This window comes from Haematobia irritans, chromosome 1 (genome assembly GCF_050003625.1).
Source record: "Haematobia irritans isolate KBUSLIRL chromosome 1, ASM5000362v1, whole genome shotgun sequence".
NCBI classification, from domain to species: Eukaryota; Metazoa; Arthropoda; class Insecta; order Diptera; family Muscidae; genus Haematobia; species Haematobia irritans.
Genome location: NC_134397.1, coordinates 278,105,911 through 278,132,359, shown reverse-complemented (window position 1 = coordinate 278,132,359; position 26,449 = coordinate 278,105,911). Strand labels below are relative to the sequence as shown.

General features: G+C 30.9%; 1 protein-coding gene and 2 long non-coding RNA genes across 11 annotated transcripts in view; 2 read left to right on the top strand and 1 right to left on the bottom strand.

Annotated features, from left to right (window-relative positions):
* Fas1 (fasciclin 1 Fas1 domain-containing) overlaps positions 1-26,449 on the top strand; it is a 95,523-nt gene that overhangs the window by 56,068 nt on the left and 13,006 nt on the right. For all 9 annotated transcript variants that reach the window (XM_075295643.1, XM_075295632.1, XM_075295637.1 and 6 more), the window contains 11 exons: positions 9,637-9,769; positions 9,979-10,148; positions 10,233-10,369; positions 11,713-11,809; positions 12,044-12,212; positions 12,376-12,536; positions 21,813-21,958; positions 25,472-25,562; positions 25,626-25,846; positions 25,908-26,070; positions 26,139-26,286. In XM_075295643.1, coding sequence (XP_075151758.1) covers positions 9,637-9,769; positions 9,979-10,148; positions 10,233-10,369; positions 11,713-11,809; positions 12,044-12,212; positions 12,376-12,536; positions 21,813-21,958; positions 25,472-25,562; positions 25,626-25,846; positions 25,908-26,070; positions 26,139-26,286 — 1,636 coding nt within the window. The remainder of the gene's footprint in view (positions 1-9,636; positions 9,770-9,978; positions 10,149-10,232; positions 10,370-11,712; positions 11,810-12,043; positions 12,213-12,375; positions 12,537-21,812; positions 21,959-25,471; positions 25,563-25,625; positions 25,847-25,907; positions 26,071-26,138; positions 26,287-26,449) is intronic.
* On the top strand, positions 482-1,779 carry LOC142219802 (uncharacterized). Its single transcript, XR_012717779.1, has 4 exons — positions 482-867; positions 961-1,015; positions 1,089-1,254; positions 1,352-1,779. It is a non-coding gene; the product is annotated as an uncharacterized LOC142219802 (long non-coding RNA).
* On the bottom strand, positions 6,955-7,420 carry LOC142219801 (uncharacterized). Its single transcript, XR_012717778.1, has 2 exons — positions 7,193-7,420; positions 6,955-7,100 (listed from the first exon to the last, which is right to left on the bottom strand). It is a non-coding gene; the product is annotated as an uncharacterized LOC142219801 (long non-coding RNA).

The window sequence follows — 26,449 nt, the reverse complement described above, 5'->3', positions numbered from 1 at the left end:
GTCTCCTTTAAATGATAAATTTAAATTAAAACCTTTAAATTAGGACACAGATCACATCAATCGAATTTTTATTCGCACAGCTGTTCACATATAAATAAATGTCATTTTAAAAAATCCAAATTATAAAAGAACTTCCAATAATAAGTAATTAAAAAAATACTAAACCAAAGATTTCTAAGTTTTTTTTTTTTTATCCAAAGATTCAATATTTCAGCTCCTATACACACAAAAAATTATCACCAACATTTTTTCAATTAAACACTTAATTGAATTTGGAAACAGATTCAATTAATATGTTAATTGATTCAATTAATTATTTAATCAAATCCGAATAAAACCCAATTAAAAAAATGATTGATATTTGTAACGTTTCCAATTAAAATATTAATTGATTCAATCAATTTGTTAATCAATTCGGAAATAATTTTCAATTACAAACGTGATTGACATTTTTTCCGTTTCCAATTACACATGTGATTGATCCAATCACCTTTGTGATTGAAATTGAATAATTTTGAGCAATGGAAAGAGCGAAAAGAGAACAAGAGAATGGGTATTTATTCAACAATGTATGATGGAGAGATCAGTCTGTAGAAGTAACTTGTAACGAACGGTTGGGTTTTTGTTTTTCGCGTAAATTGAAAAACATGATTGGCGACATTCTGTCTGCTGCATTGAAAATGTGTACATGAGTATTTTGAACGCAACAACAAATCATAGCAAAGGGTTGAAATAAATAAAGTGTGCAACAACAAATGGCCACGTGCTAAAGGTTTGAAAAAAATATATGACAGAACGCATTTGAAATTACCTGTGTTTGTGTTTTGTGGTATTGTAAAAATGGAAAACAATCTACGTTTATTGAAGGTAAGAAATTGTGAAATGTGAATACCGTTTTCCATTGAAGCCTGTTTACATTAAACGGACTAAAATAATATATTTTTTATTCATTTCTTTTAGTAACCAATTTTATTTCGTGAAATTGACCAATCAACTCCATCATTTTATCAAATATGTAAGAATATGTTTGCAACAAAAAAGTGGGTACCGTATTGATCTTTTAAAATTACATTTTTTTTCACTACTAGTTTTCTTAAAACCAAGAGCGGTATGGGTTTGTTGGAAGATTCACCTTGAAGTTGCGAAGTGGCGTTGGCATTAAATTGTGTTTTTGTTTACCTGCCTTTTTCAGTTTGAACCCAAGTAGAGAGCAGTATATCTGATATATAAACTAATGAGCTGAATTATGTAATGGTAAAAAAGTTCTTTCTTTTGGATTTAAAAATATGAAAAATATCCGAAAATAATAAAAATATGTATTTCCCATTTATATATTTTTTTCTATTTTTAGAATTTGCAAAGTATCATCAATATAATACCAAGTATTACATTGCTTTCCCATTATTTTTGTCTATGATTGGTTCAAATTTTAATAGACGATTTCAATGTGCGGAAATTTTGGAAAGGAATTGTTACTAAAATTAAATTACCGAGCTCCTTAATACACCTTTTTATGCTAAAAGACTACAACTGCAAAAGAAGATTATAAATCTGCAACCTGGAACTAATAATTGAACTTGATATTCTATGCAGGCGCATCTACATATTAGAAGGACCATGCTAACATGGTTATTATTATAAGGAAGATTATGATTTATATAATTTATGTAATTGTATTTGTAAATTATGTTAGAACAAACCACAAATGACAAGAAACAAATTTATTTGTCTATTGCATAATTCAAAAATAAAAAAATATTAAATATGTTTTATAAGAAACACACATTTTCTTTTATTTCAAATAAAATTAAATACGATTTTGGGGTCGCAATATATAATTTTTTTGATTGAAATTTATAGCCAATTTCAATTAATTATTTAATTGAATGAATCAAATAGTTGATTGATTTTTGTCGCGAAATTAATTAAAATTTTAATTGATTCAATTAAAACTGTGATTGAATTTTATGTTAAAAATCAATCACGTTTTTAATTGATTCAACCACACAATTAATTGATTCCGTGACAAAAGTCAATTAAATTTTCAATTGAAAATCGTGTTGTTTTTCAATCAAAATGGGTGATTGATACTATCATTTTCGTGATTGAAGACATTTCAATTAAAAAAATGATTGAATCCGCGATTTTCGTGATTGAAATCAAAAAAAAATTTTTTGTGTGTACAAATTATAATAATAACCTTTAAATAAGATATAGTTTGCTTTATATTCCAATTTCAAACATTTGTTTCCTAAATTTATGAAAAAAAAACTGAAATAATAATTATAAATATTATTCTTAATAAAATTTCTTTATTAAAAAAATGTCCTTAATATTGTGTGCAAGTCCTAAAATTTAGGTAACGTTCATATTAGGTTAATATTTTTTCTGGGAGTTCTTTTTTTTTAATTTGCAATTACCCTGTAGGTGAAAATCATAAAAACCGATCACAAAATTTAATATCTTATGTTATACCTTTTGGAAAAATATTTATTTAGATTTTCTTCCTACACACAAAAAATTTTTTTTTGATTTCAATCACGAAAATCGCGGATTCAATCATTTTTTTAATTGAAATGTCTTCAATCACGAAAATGATAGTATCAATCACCCATTTTAATTGAAAACCAACACGATTTTCAATTAAAAATTTAATTGACTTTTGTCACGGAATCAATTAAATGTGTGATTGAATCAATTAAAAACGTGATTGATTTTTAACATAAAATTCAATCACAGTTTTAATTGAATCAATTAAAATTTTAATTAATTTCGCGAGAAAAATCAATCAACTATTTGATTCATTCAATTAAATAATTAATTGAAATTGGCTATAAATTTCAATCAAAAAATTTATATTACGCCCCCAAAATCGTATTTAGTTTTATTTGAAATAAAAAAAAATATGCGTTTCTTATAAAACATATTCAATATTTTATTATTTTTTGAATTATGCAATAGATAAATAAATTTGGTTCTTGTCATTTGTGTGTTTTGTTCTAACATAACACATACAATTACTATCAATACAACTAAAGGGTGAAAAAATAAAATATATAAATCATTATCTTCCTTATCATAATAACCATGTCAGAATGTTCCTTCTAATAACATATTTAGATGCGCAATAAATCAGCAGCCTGTAAGCTAAATTAGATTTTCTGAAAGTAAACAGAATAATTCGAATTTAATTTTGTTCAATTAAAAGTTAATTTTGTTTAACATTACCTGCATAGAATATCAAGTTCAATTGTTAGTTCCAGGTTGCAGATTTATAATCTTCCTTTGCAGTTGTAGTCTTTTAGCATAAAAACGTGTATTAAGGAGCTCGGTAATTTAATTTTAGTAACAATTCCTTTGCAAAATGTCCACATATTGAAATCGTCTATTAAAATTTGAATCAATCAAAGACAAAAATAATAGGAAAGCAATGTAATATTTGGTATTATATTGATGATACTTTGAAATTCTGGAAATAGAAAAAAATATAAATGGAAAATACATATTTTTATTATTTTCGGATATTTTTCACATTTTTAAATCCAAAAGAGAACTTTTTACCATTATATAATTGAGCTCATTAGTTGGGTAAAAACTGAAAAAGGCAGGTAAAACAAAACTGCAATTTAATCCAAACGCTACTTCGCAACATCAAGGTGAATCTTCCAACAAACCCATACCGCTCTTGGTTTTAAAAAACTAGGAGTGAAAAAAATTTACAACTTTAAAAGTTCCTTTGATTGCAAACATATTCTTATATTCTTACATATTTGATAAAACGATGGAGTTGATTGGTCAATTTCACGAAATAAAATTGCTTACTACACTGAAAAAACAGTGAACCCACCAGGAAAGATAACTTTCGATTAATTTTAGAAAATTTTGATTTTTTTTAGAAAATTTTAACTAAACAGTATTACAAGCGCTGGCATCACTCCGATATGGTAAAAATAAGTAAATATTTTTCGACAAATTCAAGAAAATTTATTAGACATAACTAAGTTTTTGCACTTGTTAAAGAAAATTTTGTAGTTTTAAGAGAAATCTTGGAGTTCAAAATTGCAAGAATGTCTTTAGTGCCATACGAAGTTCATGATGGACACATTTTTGGTAAAATTTACAAATTTAAAGAAATAATGAACTATTTTGTGAGAAATACGAAATTAGGAAACCTTTATGCTTTATTTTTGTATAATTTTTTCCTGTTTTTTAGTTCATTTAACTAACGTACGCAAAAAATTATTTGAGTAAAATAAACTTTTTCCAAACATAATGATTCTATGAACTAATATAAAGTTAAATTGGCTTTAGTGAAATAGAGAGTTCACTTTTTTTTGAGTGTATGTTAAAAGAAATGAATAAAAATATATTATTTTAGTCCGTTTAATGTAAACAGGCTTAAATGGAAAATGGTATTCACATTTCACAATTGCTTACCTTCAATAACCGTAGATTGTTTTCCATTTTTACAATACCACACAGGTAATTTCAAATGCGTTCTGCCATATATTTTTTCAAACCTTTACCACGTGGCCATTTGTTGTTGCACACTTTATTTATTTCAACACTTTGCTATGATTTGTTGTTGCATTTATGCACACATTTCGCACGCAGCAGACAGAATGTCGCCAATCCTGTTTTTCAATTTACGCGAAAAAGAAAAACCCAACCGTTCGCTACGAGTTACTTCCACAGACTGATCTCTCCATCATTCAACAATGTGAATAAATACCCATTCTCTTGTTCTCTTTTCGCTCTTTCCATAGCTAAAAATTATTCAATTTCAATCACAAAGATGATTGGATCAATCACATGTGTAATTGGAAACGGAAAAATTTTCAATCACGTTTGTAATTGAAAATTATTTCCGAATTGATTAACAAATTGATTGAATCAATTAATATTTTAATTGGAAACGTAACAAATATCAATCATTTTTTTAATTGGTTTTTATTCGGATTTGATTAAATATTTAATTGAATCAATTAACATATTAATTGAATCCGTTTCCAAATTCTATTAAGTGTTTAATTGAAAAAATGTTGGTGATAATTTTTTGTGTGTAGTAAAAATGTTAAAAATCAACAGAGGAAATTAGAAAAACCTTAAAGGGGATCTCATGAACGAAAACATTAAAAATTTTACATTATAAAAAATTAATTATTCAATGCTATCAAAATATTTGTTGGAAAAGAGGTAGAGGTAGACATAGGAAACAAATATTTAAAAATATTAAAAAAATAAATAAATAAATAAAACAAGTATATACGGCCGTAAGTTCGGCCAGGCCGAATCTTATGTACCCTCCACCATGGATTGCGTAGAAACTTCTTCGAAAAACTGTCGTCCACAATCGAATTACTTGCTTTGTGGTAATATTTACCGATGGTAAGGTATCTTAAAACTACTTAACATCGTTTTCTATTAGAGGCTATTAGAGACCATATACTAACACCATATACCAAATTTCAGCCGGATCGGATGAAATTTGCTTCTCTTAGAGGCTCCTCAAGCCAAATCGGGGGATCGGTTTATATGGGGGCTATATATAATTATGGACCGATGTGGACCAATTTTTGCATGATTGTTAGATATCATATGCTAACACCATATAGCAAATTTCAGCAGGATCGGATGAAATTCGCTTCTCTTAGAGGCTCTGCAATCCAAATCTGGGGATCGGTTTATATGGGGGCTATATATAATTATGGACCGATGTGGACCAATTTTTGTATGGCTGTTAGAGACCATATACTAACACCATGTACCAAATTTCAGCGGGATCGGATGAATTTTGCATCCGTTTGTATGGGGGCTATACGTAAAAGTGGACCGATATGGCCCATTTGCAATACCATCAGACCTACATCAATAACAACTACTTGTGCCAAGTTTCAAGTCGATAGCTTGTTTCGTTCGGAATTTAGCGTGATTTCAACAGACGGACGGACAGGCGGACGGACATGCTTAGATCGACTCACCACGACCCAGAATATATATACTTTATGGGGTCTTAGAGCAATATTTCGATGTGTTACAAACGGAATGATAAAGTTAATATACCCCCATACTATGGGGAAGGGTATAATAATACGTAACGACACCCACAACTGTCTGTATCCTTCCTTGACCATGACCACCAATCTAACCCACCGTGCTCACACTAGGTTAGGTTAGGTTAGGTTAGGTGGCAGACCGATGTATCAGGCTCACTTAGACTATTCAGTCCATTGTGATACCACATTGGTGAACTTCTCTCTTATCACTGAGTGCTGCCCGATTCTATGTTAAGCTCAATGACAAGGGACCTCCTTTTTATAGCCGAGTCCGAACGGCGTTCCACATTGCAGTGAAACCACTTAGAGAAGCTTTGTAACCCTCAGAAATGTCACCAGCATTACTGAGGTAGGATAATCCACCGCTGAAAAAACTTTTGGTGTTCGGTCGAAGCAGGAATCGAACCCACGACCTTGTGTATGCAAGGCGGGTATGCTAACCATTGCACCACGATGGCTCCCACTAAAAAAAGGGAGTTTATAGAACTTTATTTCAGTTCATAGAAATTTCCCCAAATTCATATTTCTCCAATACGAGAAAGTTTTCCTTGTGAGTTCAGGCTTGAGGGTGTTTTTCTCTACAAGGATGGGCTTCAGTCGCTACAGAAATATCACATTTTTTGGTAGCTATTGATTTGTGAGTGACAAAAGTATTTTCTATAGAAATCATATTATCTAAGTGACATCATCATATAAATATTCTAGAAGATGATCTTTAATAGCCGAATTATCTTCCCAACCATTCCAACTATTCGCCGTATCACTAACACATTACCCTAGTGCATTCTTTTTTCGTGTCCATATTGTTATATTAGTACATTAAAATTAACCTCCCATAACTGGACATCTCCCAAATGGGTACAAAATTTTATGAGACCGTGGGTACCCACTTCGGAAATGTGTTGTAGATTCAGATATATTTGTGTTCTGCATAATCTAAAGAGCCAAATTGAATCAAATATTCTAAAATAAATTTGTTGAATTATCCTAAGGGATATGACAATAATTTCTTCCGTCAATTGATTTCACCGACATGGAATAAAACTGTATGTTTATTGTAATTTTTATGAAAAAAAGAAAAACTTTATTACAAGACTAAAAAACAATGTAATTTTTATTAGTCTGGATAAACTCACATTGTATTTGTAATCCTTATTGCATTGGGTGAATGCATGTGAAAAATTCCAATGTTATACTCGTCCTGATCAAAATGATGTCACCTTCATGTAGCACTAACAGCCACTCATGATACATCTCTGCATTGGGTAACCTATTCTTTTTATTGTCTTTGTCTTTGTTCAACTTTTTTGATAGTACATTGCAGTCAGTACACAGAATTATTTTGACAACATCCAAAATGAATTTCGGTTTCTTCACACTTGAGCAGACAAATATATTAGGGGTACTCACTTTATTTCATCGACATTATTTACAACCAAGAATATTGAATATAGCAAAGATACACACGTACATACCAAAGAATGAAGTCGAACCCTTTTTGACAGCTGCGGCTCTGGTCAATTATCCAATTAAAAGTATCCAAACCGCAATGAGACTAAATGTACAAAACATCTGATGATAAACTATTCATTATACCCTTCACCACTACTGTGGTACAGGGTATAATAAGTTTGTGCATTTGTATGTAACGCCAAGAAATAATTGTCATAGACCCATCTTTTAGTACACCGATTGGCTTAGAATTAAATTCTGAGCGATGTCCGTCTGTCTGTCTGTCTGTCCGTCCGTCTGTCTGTTTATGTAATTTTGTGCACAAAGCACAGGTCGCAGTTTAAGTCCGATCGTCCTCAAATTTTACACAACGTATTTCTTCGGGTAGAAGACAATCGCTATTGATTTTGGAAAAAATCGGTTCAGATTTAGATATAGCTGCCATATATAGTTATCACCGATTTGATCATAATTCACGTATTTATGAACCGACGTTCTTCAAATTATGTACATCTGAATGTTTTGTCAGTCCCGTAAAAACTTCCAAATATCAGCTAAATCGGTTCAGATTTATATATAGCTCCCATATATATCTTTCGACCGATTTGGACTTATATGGCCCCAAAAGCCAGAGTTTTGCCCTGATTTGCTTCAAATTTTGCACGAGTACGTTTAATAGTATCGTTAAGTGTGCTCAATTTGGTTAAAATCGGTTCCGATTTAGATATAGCTCCCATATATATCTTTCGTCCGATTTGGATTTATATGGCCTCAAAAGCTAGAGTTTTGCCCTGAGTTGATTGAAATTTTGCACAAGGAGTACGTTTTATAGTATCGTTAATTGTGCAAAATTTAGTTGAAGTCGGTTCAGATTTAGATATAGCTCCCATATATGTCAATCGCCCGATTTGGACTAATATGCCCACAGAGGCAAAAGTGCTACTCTGATTTACGTGAAATTTTGCAGAGGAAGTAGAATTGAACTTGAAACTTTGCACAGGCAGTAGAATTAAGGTTCTGTATATGCGTGTTTATTTTGGTTGAAATCGGTTCAGATTTTGATATAGCTCCCATATATTTATATCTTTCGCCCGATTTGCCGTCATATGACCACAGAGGTCAAAGTTTTTATCCGATTTACGTGAAATTTTGCACAGGGAGTAGTTTCAACATAGTAACTATGCATGTGAAATTTGATTGCAATCGGTTCAGATTTCGATATAGATTCCATATATATGTTTTTCCTATTTAGGCAAAACTGGCCGAAATACCTACATTTTCCTTATCAAATCTCCACTGCCAAGTCGAAAACTTATCAAAATGACTCAAATTTTCCTACTACTCTATTACACATCTATCGACCGATAAATCATAAATACACTTTTGCGAAGTTGCCTCAAAATTGGTTCATATTTAAATGTTTTCTTTTTTTTTTACTAACATTGTGTTCCACCTCAGCGCATTAGCCGACTTAAATGTAAAATCTATAAGTATTGCAGAACTCTGTACAGATCTGCTCAGATATACAGAATATATGTGTATGGATTCATATAGCATCCAACACATTGGACGGATTTGATATGGTATCGAAAATGTGGACTTACAAAGTGGTGAAGGGTATAATATAGTCGGCCCCGCCCGACTTTAGACTTTCCTTACTTCTTTAATTATCTTTGCTCAACATGACTTTTGTTAAACTCTTATGGAAACATAGTATTGCATTAGTTAGGATAAAATTCGGCAAAAAAAAAACATAATTATAATCAAAATGTTCACACTTTAAGAAATATATTTTCATTAATTGGCGGATACATTTTAGTCGAGATGACCCAACATTATCGACGGCAACATCGACTGGCCAAAAATAGTCGACGAAGCGATTTGGCCACTTCATTCTCTGGTACATACATCCATGTTCACTGTTTGAAACACAATGTCTATTTAGTACAGTTTGGTATTTCATCTGAATCCATTTTATAGTGAATACTCTTAATGTAGTTAGTTAGACTACTACTATCACCCTATTAAAAGTAAAAAAAAAAAAACTTTTTGTATCAGACATGTAAGCCATTTTGTACGAGAACTCATTTAATAAAAACTTGTCTTTATCTTTTTTGTCTCGTTACAGTTTTATAGTTTGCTGGAGGCAAATCCAATTGCGAATTCCACATTATCACTAAGATCCTGCACTATATTTGTACCTACAAATGAGGCATTCCAGCGCCACAAGAAGAAAGAGACATATGTCCTTTATCATATGGGTGAGTACGAATAAAAATAAAGCAAATAGTAAAAGCTTAATTGTTTAATTAAAAAAAAAAAAACGTCATTAGCCAACAAAAAGCTGTCAATATTTTGAATAACAATCAGGTTTAAAGGCTTCGCACTCTAGATTTCAATATATGTATTTTTTTGTAAAATTGACGTATAATATTACTCACCTATCCTGCTTTTGTCTGTGTTCTTTCAGCTACTGTGGCCATGGCTCAGGATCAATTAACAAAGACAATACCTTCCGATATGGATGGTAATCCTCCTTTGTATATAACAAAGAATCGTAATGGTGATATCTATGTGAATAATGCCCGTATTATACCATCGTTGTCGGTGGAAATGACAAATCATTTGGGTAAACGACAAGTAAGTTTCCATTTTACTCCAAAGGATGAACTCATTCCATGAGAGAATATTGTTTCATTTTGTTTTTAATTCGTCTTATTTCAGGTAATGCATATTATAGATGAAGTTTTAGTACCACTTACACCTCTGCCCAATAGTAAAACGGAAATCACCAATCCAGATGCATTTCAATTTTTGCAACAGTCTGATTTACTCGATATAGGAGACGATCATCGTTTAAGGTTGGTTTACATTATTATTGATTAATTTATTATTTATATTATTTATTTCATTATTGTTTAAAAATAATTATGAAATATTATATTATAGTTGCTTCAAAATAAGTGTATAAATATAACAATAGCGAAAGGCAATAGGCGATACATTTTTTCCGCGACGACAAATATTTACAATAAGCTTGTCGGCAGAAATTTCCTCTTTTCCGGTTTCCGAGTGTTTTTGATGACAATATAACATGGTTGAATAAAAACATGTAATATTTTGTTATTAGTTCAATTATCTGAAGATAAAATTATGTCCTCATGGCCAGGCACCAACAATGCCTGGTGTTGAGTTCAAACAAATTGATAAACTATGGCAACACTATACCATTTTCCACCAAGGACATAGAATAGATTTTAATTTTGCGACACACATCTAGTCGTTACTCGTAACACCCAGAGAAGGAATATGATCACCTCAAACATGTTTTAAGAGCAAAATGTTATTTTTGGGTGGTGACCATGTAACATGGTTTTCGCAACCATGTTATTTTCTCGGAAATCATGTATCTGATTTCGGCAAGCCTGTTATATTTGACGAGAAAATAACATTTTAGTGACAAACATGTTACATGGTCACCATACAAAAATAACATTTTGCTCTTGAAACATATTTGAGGTGATCATATTCCTTCTCTGGGTGAAACAACTGTTCGCCTACGCTTATCGCTATGGTTATATTTATACACTTAGACTACTAGAAACTATCAAAATGTCCTTAAGAAAATTAAAAAAAATTGTAGAAAAATTCGGTTGTTGTCTTGAAATCTGTTCTTTCAGAGCAAGACAATCAATATGCAAACTCTTCGACATTAGCATTCATGGTTATTTTCACTCGGCATGAAAGTATTCAGTCTAGGTGGATTCACATGGAGGAAAGATACTCTGGACCAGTTCCCTACTCACCTCCTAGAAGCCCAGATGGCTTATTTTACAGTATAGATTTTTCTTCTTTCGTTTTTTTGGTTTCGTATCATAAACTTTAAAACATTTTTTCAGCTGCAAAAAAATTGGGCATTAGAGGGTTAAAAGGTTTAACTTACGTTACTCAGCATTACATTACATTAAATCCAAATAGCAGGGAATTAAATTGAAAATTAACATCAGAGACCATTCTAACAAAGAACAATCTAAAGACAACTTCATGTCATTTCATATCTTGTCCGTGTAGATGAAATTAAGCTTTGGGATGAATTTTGATATTCGGTAAAAAGTTATCTTAATATTTTATACATACATTTTTTTATTTTAAAATAAAATAAAAAATGCAACTAATTTTTGTCTATATTTTTATTTTTTTTCAGAGTTTATCGTTCTCAAGTAACCTTAAAAGGCAAGGAAAATTTATTCCAATCACCAGGAGGCCACACATTCCTTTTACCAGTAGATGAAGGTTTCAAGGTAGGCTTTCAGATTTTTTTATTGCTCACACAAATACACGCAAATAATTAATTGATCCTTAACGGAATGGTGGACAAAATAATTTTTTAATGAAAAAAATAAAACTTTGTCAACAATTTCGTCTTCGAAAAAAAATTGATTTTGAAATGTATGGTGTATTAAGTTCATGCCGTTATCTCGAAATCAAGTAATCTACAATATCTTCTTAATAATCAAAATTTATGAATTTTTCAGGCTACTGCCCGTAGTAGTTTGGTGGATAAAAAAGTCATCGATGGACATGTCCTATTGAACAATGTGATATTTACTTCGGCCGCACCGATTGAGGTCCCTCAAACCACTGCCGCCTTTGAGGATAATATTAAAGTTACCGTAACCTTCTTTAAAGAGAAGAATGGCATAAGTAAGTAAATTATCCACCGCCCGCCCGTCCCCCACCTACACCTCTTACCTACAAAGTTAGGGGAAACCTATAATCCATTATCCTCAAAAGCAAACATATTTCATGAGTAGAACAAATTAATCGTTGCTAATTTTTTCCTCAAATTTCTTTCCCAAATCCTCAGTGTATGTGAAATCGAATACTTTGTTGGGTGACAACAAACACGCCACTGGGGTTGTACTATCGGAAATAGTGGCTGCCAATATTCCTGTACGTAATGGAGTTGTCCATTTGATAAAACGGCCACTAATGATTGTCGATACGACGGTAACTGAATTCCTACAGGTAAGTCGGCATGTTACAGCTACACGACTCCACATTACACCACTACAACCACAACAAATAACAACAAGAACAACAGTAACATACAGTAGCAATAACCTTAAGCTATTACCACATTTAAGACGCATACATAGAAAAACAAAAAGGATTCGCTAGAATTTCCCATAGACATAAGTGTTGCCAGGACCAACCACAAAATCCCCACGCTTTAGCAGCCTAAATACTGGTTGGATTTCTAAGTAAAATTCTAAGCAGATTATTTAGCATTATCTCAGGCTATGGTTACATCTTTGTCGCTCTTATAGGCAGCATAGTTTTAGCTTAGGCAAGATTGTTGGTTTTGATTTTCCTTTGAGTCTGAGTACAACATTCGAAATGCTAGCAAACTGCTGAATGTTTGTCAAAAACTTTTATCGGACTCTCAGAGAAACAAAGCCATGAAGGTAATAAAAATCATCATAGGAATACTTTCCCCATACACCAGATACACTGCACAAAAAGAAACCCTCCAAAAACACCATTCCCCAGATCCCCCTCAAAATGAGATTGAAAAGAAACTAATCACGTATACCCAAAGACTGATTTTACCTTGAACTAAGTCACTTATCGATATTTCCCCAAAACCAATGTACTAGGGTGATGTGTACCTTGGTTTTTACACCAAACACAAAACAATTAACTATCTGATTTGGTTCTCAGTAAAATCGAAAGCAAAGTTTTATTTTAAAATAATTTTTAAAATATAAATTTTATTTTAAAAAAATTTTGGGTGTGATGTAAGTATACCAACAACAACAGCAACAATCAACAAAAATATTTTGTGTTTTTTTTTTTTTTTTTTTGTGGAAATTCATAAGATTCGACTCAAATCAACAGCAAGAATTCGCAAGCATTTGTGTTTTATGTTTGATTTTCTGTTTTGTAAAAAAGAAACTAATGCGAAAAAAATCAGAAATTCCATTCCCAAAAATTTCATCACAAAAAGAATTTTAAACTTGCTATTGGCATTGAAATGTACATAGCGTTCCAACCAAAGAAAAATCCCAAGATCCGAAAACTCCAACCAAATTGAAACACATACTAGGAACAAAGCGATTTTATTGGGTACAGAATGTGCTTAAATGAATTATATTTGTATTTAATTTCCAAATTTTTCATCACAACGGCGAAAATGTAACGAATTTTGCATTGTATAAATTCTATCGTATTGAAGTGCATACACTCAAATTTTACTTGAATTCAAATATTCTAGTCCTTACTGAAGGGTTTCTGGTAATCAATTCGAGCCAATGATGCAGCTTCGTTAAAATAAATATATTTTTCCGAAGATATTTTAAATCTAGAGTCTACATTAAGGACAAATTTCTTTATAAATAAACTATAAAGTTTTTCCAGTTTCAATTATATGTTTCATTATCTGTGCACTCAAAAACGAGTTTGATCTTCCCCTAATGATTTGATTACCAGCCAAAGAATAGGCTTCTTTGATTTTGTTCGAAAAACTCAATTTATTATTATTTATTCATAATTATTTGAATAAATTTTCTTGTAATTTTATAAGAGTTTCTACTTTTCTATGAATTCTCCGATTATAATTATAGTTTGATTTTTGTTTAATTAACCTACAGAGAGTAAAAATTTTAATATATAGTAAAACTAATTATTCCCAAACAAATTCGTTTAAATTCAATTTAAATTATTATATTTTTTATTTAATTAAAATTAATTGTGATAATTTAATTAAAAAGTTAATTGTATTAATTATTTTTTTATTTGATTGCGATTTCAATTTCAAACAATTTTTTTAATTGGAAATATTTTGGCCATATTTTCTGTACATTATTTCAATGATGATTTTAAACTTTCTTTTAATTAAAACTTCTTTCTGTAAAAAAAATGTGTCCTTAATAATACGTAAATTTTGTGTCCAAAATATAGGTTGGACTAGGGCAATAATTTTTCTGTGTAGTTTTTACGAGAAAAACATAGAATTGACAATTGACCAAACAGTTCCAAGTTTGTTCTTTGGTTGGATAATAAAATGTCAAGAAGCAATATGATCACCTCAAACATGTTTTAAGAGTAAAATGTTATTTTTGTATGATGTAAATTTTTGCTGCAAATACATATGTTGTTTTCTCGCCAAACACAAAATGCATTCCGAAATGAAATACAAAAATTTCGAGAAAATAGCATGATTGCAACAAACATGTTACTTGCTCCCTATCCAAAAATAACATTTTGCTGCATATTACATTAGATATATATAACAAGTTTACAATTCTTTCTTTTTTTGTGATTCGGCTCATTTCTTCTCTGTGTGCATATACTTCCTTTACACTTTGAAATTGTTTACAACAAAATCAAAATTTTATTTACCAAAAACTAACTTTGTACATTTGGTTCAGGGATAAAATTAAGTTCCCCATCAATAAATTGGCTTAGTACTTACTTATTATCATTTAAGTAATCTTCCCTATTTACATATTGATTTAATGACAATTGGCTTAGAACAGACCGTATTTAGTTATGTTTTATTTGATTGGGAACTAAACAAGAAAGAGAGTGGTTTCTAAAGTGTTTAAATAGAATTTATTGCAGGTAATTAATTTTTTTTTGCAATGAATATTTAATAAGATTTATAACAATTTAACATATATTAGTCAAATATAGCCACAATATATTAAAAAAAATCAAATTTGATACATGGTTTTCAGTACATTCTTTTATAGAAAAAGATCAATCAAATTATTCGAATCAATTATGGTAATTAGAATGTTAGTGAGATATGAAAAGATTCAATTTAAAAATAGCTATAACAAATAAGGTCGTAAATTAAGTCGAAAAATACATTTTTTGTTTATAGCTAGTTGCCTAAAATTGGGTTAAATATTTTAAATCCTTCATTAGATTGCGGCATTTTACAATTTAGAAACCTATCTCTTTTGTCCTAAATTAATTCTAGTTTAGCTTTCTTTGCTTGATTTCTGAAAACAAACTCACTGTAACTCCAAAACCCTACTATTTGCACTATGCATTTTCAAATCCTTCTATCAAGAGAGAACTAATTCGGGTGTTGACCCAAAATTGGCTTTATCTTAAGCATAGTGTAAATTGGGGTTTTAAGAAAATCGTTAAGCTCTCCCAAAAAGTATTTCGACCCATTCTCGCAAACATTATCGTACGTCTTCAATTGCATATGAATCGTCGCCGCCCTTCTATTCCATTTCTTCTTCTTTTTCTTTCATGTTGTGATATTATTTTTAGTTTTGCCTTCAAACTTCCTTGATGTGATTTATTTATAATATTTGTTCTTTTTCTCTCTGTAAAATTTTCCATTATTGTTTGTTTTTTTTTATTACTGTGCCATCCGGATTCGATTGTATATCGTCCCGATATATATCCGAAAACTACAATTTGTGTGTTTGTGTTGACAAATATTTTGTAGTCGTTTAAGGTAATTACACACGTTATTTTTATAAGTACAACTATTTACCAATTTTATAAGGTTTTTAAAAACTATCACACATGTATTTAGTCTAATATATGGACAAATAAAAAATTATTAAATTATTCTAAAGCATGAATATCGGAGTGCCATGATTGTTTGGCTTACTTCATATATACCTATCCTTATTTCCAATATATTTTTTTTAAGTTCAGCCTTTTATTTTCTCAAACTAATGATATTGGATAAAATTATAAATGAAAAATAAGACACAATGAAAAATCCGGCAGTGTACTTGTTGATTACAAGACATAACGACTATGAAACTCTAAAAGATGGAATAAATGCGAAGTTATTACTACTAAAGGTTTTGACGATGAAACCGACAAAAATTGATTTACTCTGAACCGAACAATTATCTAATAAAAAAAGCTTCTACTCGGTTGTAAGAATAGTTGTACAACCAATCTTATAATTTAGTTCACTTTTGGTATCCTAAAAATTTTTCAATTAAGTTGTCATCTACCAGGTTTACGAATTCGCAAATCGCGTTTCTTAAAACCGTTGTACATTTATTTTTAATCCTGTAAATTTATTTTTTATTCCGTAAAGGCCGTACTATGTTCGGTTTTCGAGTTGAACGTCACTATATTTTCGCGATTACTTTTTCAAAAATAATCAAAATTATATATAAAAACAAATACGCACCTGTTAAATCTTTGTGAAGTCTAGATGAAATATGAATCAATCTGTTTTAATGAAGTAACTGCGAAATTGTCAACGCGAAAATCAATCATGGTAACGACCTTAAATGTGGTGTTATATATTTGAAGCTTCATTCTTGTGTTTATTGCACATAAAACAAAGTACGACATTTTCATTGTGTCTTCTTATCAAGGCTCGTTCAGATACACGCGATTTGTTTTGCAAAATCTTATAAAAACCTTGCATCATTTTATTTATATTACTTCCGCCTTTGGGTATACATTCTCCAAATCTAAACAAAACGTGTTGGTCTGATCAGCTCATTTCGAAATTTTCGTTTTCCAATGTATGATAAATAAATTTTAGAAAATTCTGCAACCATTCATTATTTATGATATCCTCTTCTATTTGTTTTCCTTTGCATAAAAAAGTTTCTTGTTTCTGCATCCTTAAATATGTGGTGATCGATACCTTTCTGTTCATTGCATGATATTCATTTTTTCAAATTGTTTCGTTCATATGACTTTATTAGTATTATTCTAAATTCAAAATGTAATGGCATACAAAGAGAATTTGTCGCAGTGTGCTAATATAGCAAACTTAGGCTATTGTAATAAAATCAATATATTACAAATATATATATCTTAAATTATTATATTTCTTAAATTAAGGTATACCAGCAAAAACGAATGTTTACTGATCGTTTGTATAGAATACACAAATTCTATTTGGTTTATAAGCTTAAAATAGCATATAAATTTTGCAATACTGTTCAGAACATGTACACATTAAAATTGGAGTCTGAGAGTAGATTAGGTTAGGTTTGGTGGCAGCCCGATATTTTAGGCTCACTTAGACTATTCAGTGGGAGCCACCGTGGTGCAATGGTTAGCATGCCCGCCCGTCCATTGTGATACCACAGTGGTGAACTTCTCTGTTATCACTGAGTGCTGCCCGATTCTATGTTAAGCTCAATGACAAGGGAACTCCTTTTTTATAGCCGAGTCCGAACGGCGTTTCACATTGCAGTGAAACCACTTAGAGAAGCTTTGAAACACTCAGAAATGTCACCAGCATTGCTGAGGTGGGATAAACCTCCGTTGAGAAACTTTTTGGTGTTTGGTCGAAACTGGGTTCGAGCCCACGATCCTGTGTATGCAAGGCGGGCATGCTAACCATTGCACCACGGTGGCTCCAAGCCATCATACATGCTTAATAACGAGTATTTCAATGCCTCGACAAATTTGTGTAGGCTCTTGTATCAAGTTTACATTTTAATATTTGTATGCCATTGCAGATTTTTGTACAATATCGTAGCATGGAGTAGCAAAAACATATAAACCATTCCCAGCAAATATTCAAAGGACCCTAACTGTATTCACAATGTTTAATAAATTCGGAGCCGACACAAATATGTCTACTCGGCATAGGTCAATAAAAAAATCACGCTAAAAAATATCACCTAAACCGCAATGAGACAAATCGTACAACCAATCCTAAAATCATATTTACATTTTAGTCTTACCTATTGTGCAAAATTCTGGCTAAATTAATAATCGTGAAATTTCTTTAGTTTAAGTGAAAGAATAAATTTGATAGAATCAAGTTAAAAAAAATGGAGCTACTTTCGGAATGTATTTTGATAGATTGGCGGCTACCTCTCATTTAAAAAATCGCTAGCAGCGGCTAAAATCAGAGGCACGACTCGGCAGATTCGTTATCCGATTCAGACGTACTTACTTGTTACAACCAAAACTTTGAAGTCGATGGTTAAGATAGGCTCAGGTCAGTTTCATGCCAAAATTTGTGAAAGATTAATTATGAGCGACTGAAGTATTTTTAGTTTGCGACGTTTGTTACTTTTTCTACATTTACGAATGTGACGGTTAGAACTTTGCCTTAAAAAGACTGGCTCCCAGATGGGGATATGTGAAGACATTCCAAAGACGAATTTGCTGGGAATTGTACTATTTGTCATTTTTATTAGTGAATGAATAGAATTGAATTATGAGATTAGAATCTCACTCGTACATAAAATCCACAAAACATATACATATATGCTTGGTGATAAATCATATAAATATGTAAATGCTAGTTATGCATTGGAATATTATATACATACACAAATATTAGTGTATTGTCATCCATCCACCATATTCATTTCAAGGGACAAACATGTATAGAGCAATAGAAAAAAAAAAAAAAAAACGAAAACGATTTAGTATTCGTTTCCGTATCCGTATCATGCAAAACAGATCACCATACGCCGTTATTATTCGCTCGCATTGTTCTTTTGCACGAAGTATTTCTATTTTAATCACATGCGCATCATAAAAAACACCCCCCAATAAAAAATACAACAAAAAAAAAAAGAAAATTAAATATAAAACAAAAATATAATTAAATGCGAAATATTATGAAATCATAATAATTGATTATTTTCGTTATGGCAACACACGAACAAACGATACGAACCATTGTATGAATGAATGATTGAACTAACGATGGAAAATTCATAAATGAAACCACCAACTGTTTTGCGTAAATTTCCTTTTGCACGAAATTCCAAAACAAAAACCAAATAATTATAACCATCCACCCACAACAACCACCCATTACCACCAACCAACCAACCACTACCATCTTCAACGACCAACAAAAAAAAAAAACAAAATTATAATAATATTGAATTTGAAATCTAAACTCGAAACCAATGTGGTTCTCAATGAACCCTCATTATTGTGAATGAATGCCAAAATGGTGTGATATGATGTGAACGCAATCAACGCATTGAAATGAAAATCCTACTACTCCGTCTACTTCGCCATGAATATCCTTCATACGTATGCATACGCGTTGCAATAGATTGTAAGTATATTTGTATTTCACTTAAAACCTCAACTACAAAAACAACAACAGCAACCAAAAAGGCAAATTCATTAACCAATATGCAAGCTTGCTACCATGCTATCACATAGAGAGCGCATTTTTGATCATCACCTTCAGCAATTTCAAAATTCAAATCATAACAAAAATTGGCAAAAACAAAAACCAAACACTGAAACCAAAAAATTCTACTACACCTTCTATGCAAAAGCTATTTATTATTTCTGTATTTGTCTTCTCCCACTTTCTGTCTCTCTAATTTCGTTTTCTTGGAACCATTTATAAGAGAAATAAAATGTGTAGTTCTTTTTTTATATATATATATATATGTGCATCACAAATTTTATGTTTCATTTCTTTTGTTTGGATCTCAGCGGGTCCATTACTCATACTACCCGTACATTTAATTCTAAATTGATGTGACATTATCAGCTTTATAGCTGCAGCCTTAGGAATGATTCCCTTTGTAATGTACTGCTCCTGGAAATACTCCGAAAACACCTACAGCATACACTCCCACACACACGCACACAATATTATCTCACGGATACACCGAAAACTACCATTGAGTTTATTCTGTTTTAAAATGTAATTCAACATTAATTAACAAATTTATTGATTTAAGGAAAAAAAAAACAATTTATATAATTAATTCTTTGAATTGTTTTCGGTGATTGATTATATCATTTTAATTGGATTGGAAGTAATTATCGCATTATTATAACACTGATTGTGGATGGGTCAAAAGAGGTAAAAGTGAATAATACGTATTCTTGTAAAATCAGTAAAAAGAAAATAAACATACTTCAAATCAATGCTAATTACCTTGGAAATGATTATTTTTATGTTTACTACTTTTGGAAAAAGAGTAAGAGGAGTAGGCTAATTAATTAAAAAATCGTTGTCTATATAAAAAATGTTAATGTCCTCACGATAAAATATTCTTGTGCCAAATAGTCTCTTTTCGATATAGTCATCATTCGATGCATCTCTTCAACTCGAAACTAGAGTGGTCCTGCCAACTCTAGAAAAAAAAGAAATGTAAATCCCGCGAAGTTTAAATTAAAAATTTAAATATCACTTTAATTGTTGCCTAAAGTAGTATATATAAATACTTGCTCGAAATTAAAATATGCTACTATATGCTATAATCGGGCTGCACTGAAAAGTGGTGTGACAAAGGTCTGAATAGCCTGAGCCTAGAAAACGTTGCCTAACATAGCCTATATTGAAAGAAGTGTTGTCGTTAGTTCGTGCACTGGAATTGAAGTTGTAAATAACCACTTCTGAAAAGTTTTTTTTTATAAACATATTTTTCCCAACAATCAGTTTTATAATAGTTAAAACTAATATCATTAACATTAGTACTGTGATGGAATATTAGTAAATGCATATAATTTTAATTATAAATAAAAACATTTTAATGTATAAGTATTATTTATCTCTGAGGTTACAAAGTTTATTAGAAAATTCCTACAACATAGTGTTGACATGATCTTGTGAAAACAAAGCGTAAACTCTTATTCTTTTTAATATTTTGGATTCCATCTGAAAATAAGAAAAAAATAATACGTAAATACGTTTCTAACCATATTAGTAAATATATTAAGGGAAATTCTATGTCATCCGTGAAATGAACCGGTACAATATTCAAATATGCTTGAGAAATATTCTTTATATATCTTAGGAAGAATATCTAATTTTTTTGCAGGGATTAATATGCGTTAATATTATTTGATTAATTAAAAAAAATTGAAAATATATTAATGCGAATTAAGAAAAATAAAATATTAAACTAGATTTAGCCACAATGTTTCGTCATTTCTTGGTTTTCAAGATGAGTTCATTTTTGTTACTATCAAGAAATGTAGATATACCTGCATAGTTCACTTCCGTAAAATTTTCTCTATAGGTGGTGCCTCACAATGTGTCACACACGACTACGACTCTCACCTAATAATTGGCCCACTTGATATTTGACATTACTAAACTAACAAAAAATTCATTAATATTTTTGTGCAATTTTACTAATATTCACATCACTGAAATTTTCACACACACACACATAAACACATACATACATCTTATCAACTACCAGCATTGCTTCCATTCAATGTTACCACAATTTACCCACTATGTGCTTGTTATTTACATATGCTTTATACAAATTGAACATTCTGGACATAAAACAGAAGTAATTCTTTAAATCTGTCTTTTACCTCCCATTTCTTTCTATTTAGGAGCATGGAGCTTTGAAAGCATTCTTTGACACCATTATGTCCAACGGAGGATATGTTCTGAACGATATCAAGAATTTTACAAAGGTTACCATTTTGGCACCCAGCAACGAAGCATGGGAGAATCCAGCCCTTGCCAGTATTAGGAAGTAAGTATACTCAAAAAAACGTGAACGCTCTATTTCACTAAAGCCAATTTAACTTTATAAGTATTATTATATGCGGAGAAATTTTCCTTTACTCTAATAATTTTTGTGTACGTTAGTTAAATGAATTAAAAAGCGGGAAACAATTATAAACAAAATTATTTCTTTAAATTTGTAAATTTTAGTACAAGTGCTCCCATAGACATTCCTGCAATTTTTAACTCCAATTCTTTCCCTCCCAACATTTTCTTTAACAGATGAAAAAAAAACTAATTATGTCTAATATATTTTCTTGAATTTGTCGAAAAGTATTTACTTATTTTTGTGATATCGGCATTTGTACAGTATTAGTTAATATTTTCTAAAAATAATTCAAATTTTCTCAAATTAAGTAAAATTTTTTTTTCTGATGTTCACTATTTCTTCAGTGTAGTTGGTGTTATGCAGGAGTCAATTATGCCCATCGGCTAGCAGAAATCTATCTAATTTATTCAAATTGAAAAACTAATTCAATAGTAGGTCTGTTCACGAACTTAGCTTTGAAATTAAATGTTTAAATTAATTAATTTTAAATTTCGAAATTTGACACGATTTATCTATTAAATTTTTGCAATTTTGGGATTATTTGTTTGGCTTGAGGTCATGGACTAATGAAAAATGCTGGTGTTAATGTTTTTCATTACTTTTTATTGAAATATTGCTGTTCTCGGATATTTCGATACACCATCGGTGATCATCTTCAGCGATATATTATCTATAAATTGTAATAATTTAAATATTTTACAATATTAACTTTAACAACGTTTTGAAACAAAAATATAACTTTAATTGTATTTACATTTTACAAAGTAATAGACTTTCTCCTTACAATGCTCATGTCTAACTGATTTATTATCTTAATTGTGTTTGCGATTTTGTATTAGATTTCTGTAAATCTGTGCACAGTCTGTCTGTGTCGGCTTTGAAGTTCATGCGTTCCTCAGGGGGAGTATTTATTATATGTAGCATCTCCAATGTATATCTCCTCCTAGTATTCTCTTCCATCGTCAGTATTTCAACATTTTTGAAGTTTGGTATGTGTCCTGTGGTTTTGCAATGTACTGAAAGGGCCGTTTTTTGTTCTAAGGGCTTGTCTTTCATCATTTTGGTCTGATTTGTGGGCAGAAAGTCTTGTTTTTAATTGGGTTTTAGTGGTGCCAACATAAGTCATCGGACATGGATTGTTTTCGTCCCCATCGCATTTTATTTTATATACTACATTTGATTTGTCTTCCATTTTTATCTTAGTCTTAGTTTTGCTGAAAAATCTCACGAAGGATTCGAAGTATAATATAAAGGATGGGATAGAATTTAAGAAAAGAATAAACCAACAAACAATACATGTCAACGAATTGCTAATTTCTTTCGACGTGGTATCTCTATTCCCCAGTGTACCTATAAATCTAGCGATAAGGACGATTAAAGAAAAATGGGCTATAATAAAATAATTCACCAAAATACCAATGGATTTGTTTTTAGAAATAGTGACACTATGCATTAAGGACTCCAGATATTTCACATACGACGATAAGATATTTGAACAAACAAAAGGAATGCCTATGGGATCTCCTATATCTCCCATAGTCGCAGATATCATAATGGAGGAATTATTAGACGACGCAATGAATAAACTCTGAAAAAAGCCAAGATTTCTGACTAAATATGTTGATGGCATATTTTGCATCATGGACAAAGACGAAATAGACAACACATTGACGACTCTTAACGCATTTAATCGACAACTTCAATTCACAATGGAATGTGAAAACGAAGGAAAATTGCCTTATCTTGACACAGTGGTTCAAAGACACAACAATCAACTAAGATTAAACTGGTACCAAAAGAACACAGCATCGGGAAGACTAATCAACTTTAACTCCAATCATCCTCGACGTATTAAGATCAACACTGCTACAAATTTTATAAACAGGGTTTTAAACATAAGCGACGTAAAATTTCATAAGGCTAACGAGAAGAAAATACGACAGATTCTACAACAAAATGACTTCCCCAATAAGACAATTAGCGATCTTCTAAAGTACGTGAAAAATAAAAAAGATACAAATGATGACAAACAGGAAGTCACATCTATGGTTTTCAAAAAGATGACATATGTCCCAGGCTTCTCTGAAAGATTTGAAAAGTTAAACATATACAACAAGGATAATTACAAAATGGCCCAAAAATGTAACAAAACGATATATGACCTTTTCAGCAAAACTAAGACTAAGATAAAAATGGAAGACAAATCAAATGTAGTATATACAATAAAATGCGATGGGGACGAAAACAATCCATGTCCGATGACTTATGTTGGCACCACTAAAACCCAATTAAAAACAAGACTTTCTGCCCACAAATCCGACCAAAAGATGAAAGACAAGCCCTTAGAAAAAAAAAAACGTCCCTTGCAGCACATTGCAAAACCACAGGACACATACCAAACTTCAAAAATGTTGAAATACTGACGATGGAAGAGAATACTAGGAGGAGATATACATTGCAGATGCTACATATAATAAATACTCCCCCTGAGGAACGCATGAACTTCAAAGCCGACACAGACCACTGTGTACAGATTTACAGAAATCTAATACAAAATCGCAAACACAATTAAGATAATAAATCAGTTAGACATGAGCATTGTAAGGAGAAAGTCTATTACTTTGTAAAATGTAAATACAATTAAATTAAAATGTAAATACAAAACGTTGTTAAAGTTAATATTGTAAAATATTTAAATTATTACAATTTATAGATAATATCTCGCTGAAGATGATCATCGATAGTGTATCGAAATATCCGAGAACAGCAATATTTCAATAAAAAGTAATGAAAAACATTAACACCAGCATTTTTCATTAGTCCATGACCTCAAGCCAAACAAATAATCCCAAAATTGTAAAATTCCAAAGGTCAACTAACAAAACTAAACATTAAATTTTTGTTAACTAAAAACAAAAATTAGAAGCTAGAAAATGTTATATTTTTTAAATTATTAAAGATTGCCATTAATTATTAAAATTGCACCGAAAAAACTGTGAACCCACCAGGAAGGAAAATTCTGGTTAATTCTAGAAAAATTTAACTAAACTGTATTACAAACGTGGATATCACGTGAATTTCACAAAAATAACTCAATATTTTTCGACCAATTCAAGAAATTTTCACTTCTTGACGAAATTTTCGAAGTTTTAGGAAAAAAATGGAATTCATCCTTTATGTGCGTTCATGCTTCATTAGTTCATTTAATTATAGTATACAAAAAAAAAATAAAGTAAAAAACACTTTCTCAAATCATAATAATTCCATGAACTACAATAGAATTAAAATGGCTTTAGTGCCAAATAGGGTTCCCTTTGTTCAGTGCGAATTTAGAATCTATACATATTACAATATTATATATTAAAATGTTCCTTTATTTTGTCGTAATTCAGAGATCTTTAAACAATTTGTCCTTTTGTTTATTTCTTACAGTAATACAGAAAGAATGAGGGAGATTTTAAATATGCACATCATTCGCGACCCCTTGAATATAGAGAATATCAAACAGAAGAACCAAAATATGGTAAGCATTTAAAAAGGTAGAAAATTCATCAAAAATGTTATTTTATTTTTCTCGCTTTCTCAGATTGCCCAGGTGCCAACACTTAGTAATCATACATTCCTGTATTTCAATATCAACGGTGAGGGAGACGAAGAAGTCATTACTGTGGAAGGTGGTGGTGTCAATGCAACCATTGTTCAAGCTGATGTGGCCAATACCAATGGTTTTGTGCATATTATCGACAAAGTCTTGGGTGTACCCTCCACTACTGTTTTGGGTAAATTGGAGAGTGATCCTATGTTGAGGTAAGTGTTGCACAATCCAAGGAATCTTGGACTGTTCTAACTGAATGTAATTGCTTTACAGTGACACCTATAGAATGGGCCAATTTTCAAGCTTCAACGAACAGTTGAACAATACCCAACGACATTTCACTTACTTTGTACCCCGTGATAAGGGTTGGCAAAAAACTGAATTGGATCATCCTTCAGTTCATAAAAAGTTGTTCATGAGAGACTTTGCATACCATGTAAGTCTAATAGTTATAATATCCCAAAACTAAGGTATAAAGACATACTACTTTATCTTTCCCCATAGTCCCGTGCCATTTTGGAACGTCATTTGGTTATTGCCGATCAGGTTTACACCATGAAAGATTTAGTTGCCATGAGCAGTGAAAGTGGATCCATTGTCTTACCTACTTTTAGGGATTCCCTAAAGATCAGAGTAGAGGAAGAAGCTGGACGTGAGTATTCAATGTTATTTTTCATTTTATTTACAATTGATTTTTTTTGGTATAAACCTAATGTAGATTATATAGAGATCTTTTTTAAATTGTATCTAACATGAATGGTTTTAAGTTTACTAACCTATCTCCAATTTGCTTTTTTACAAAAAAAAATATATAT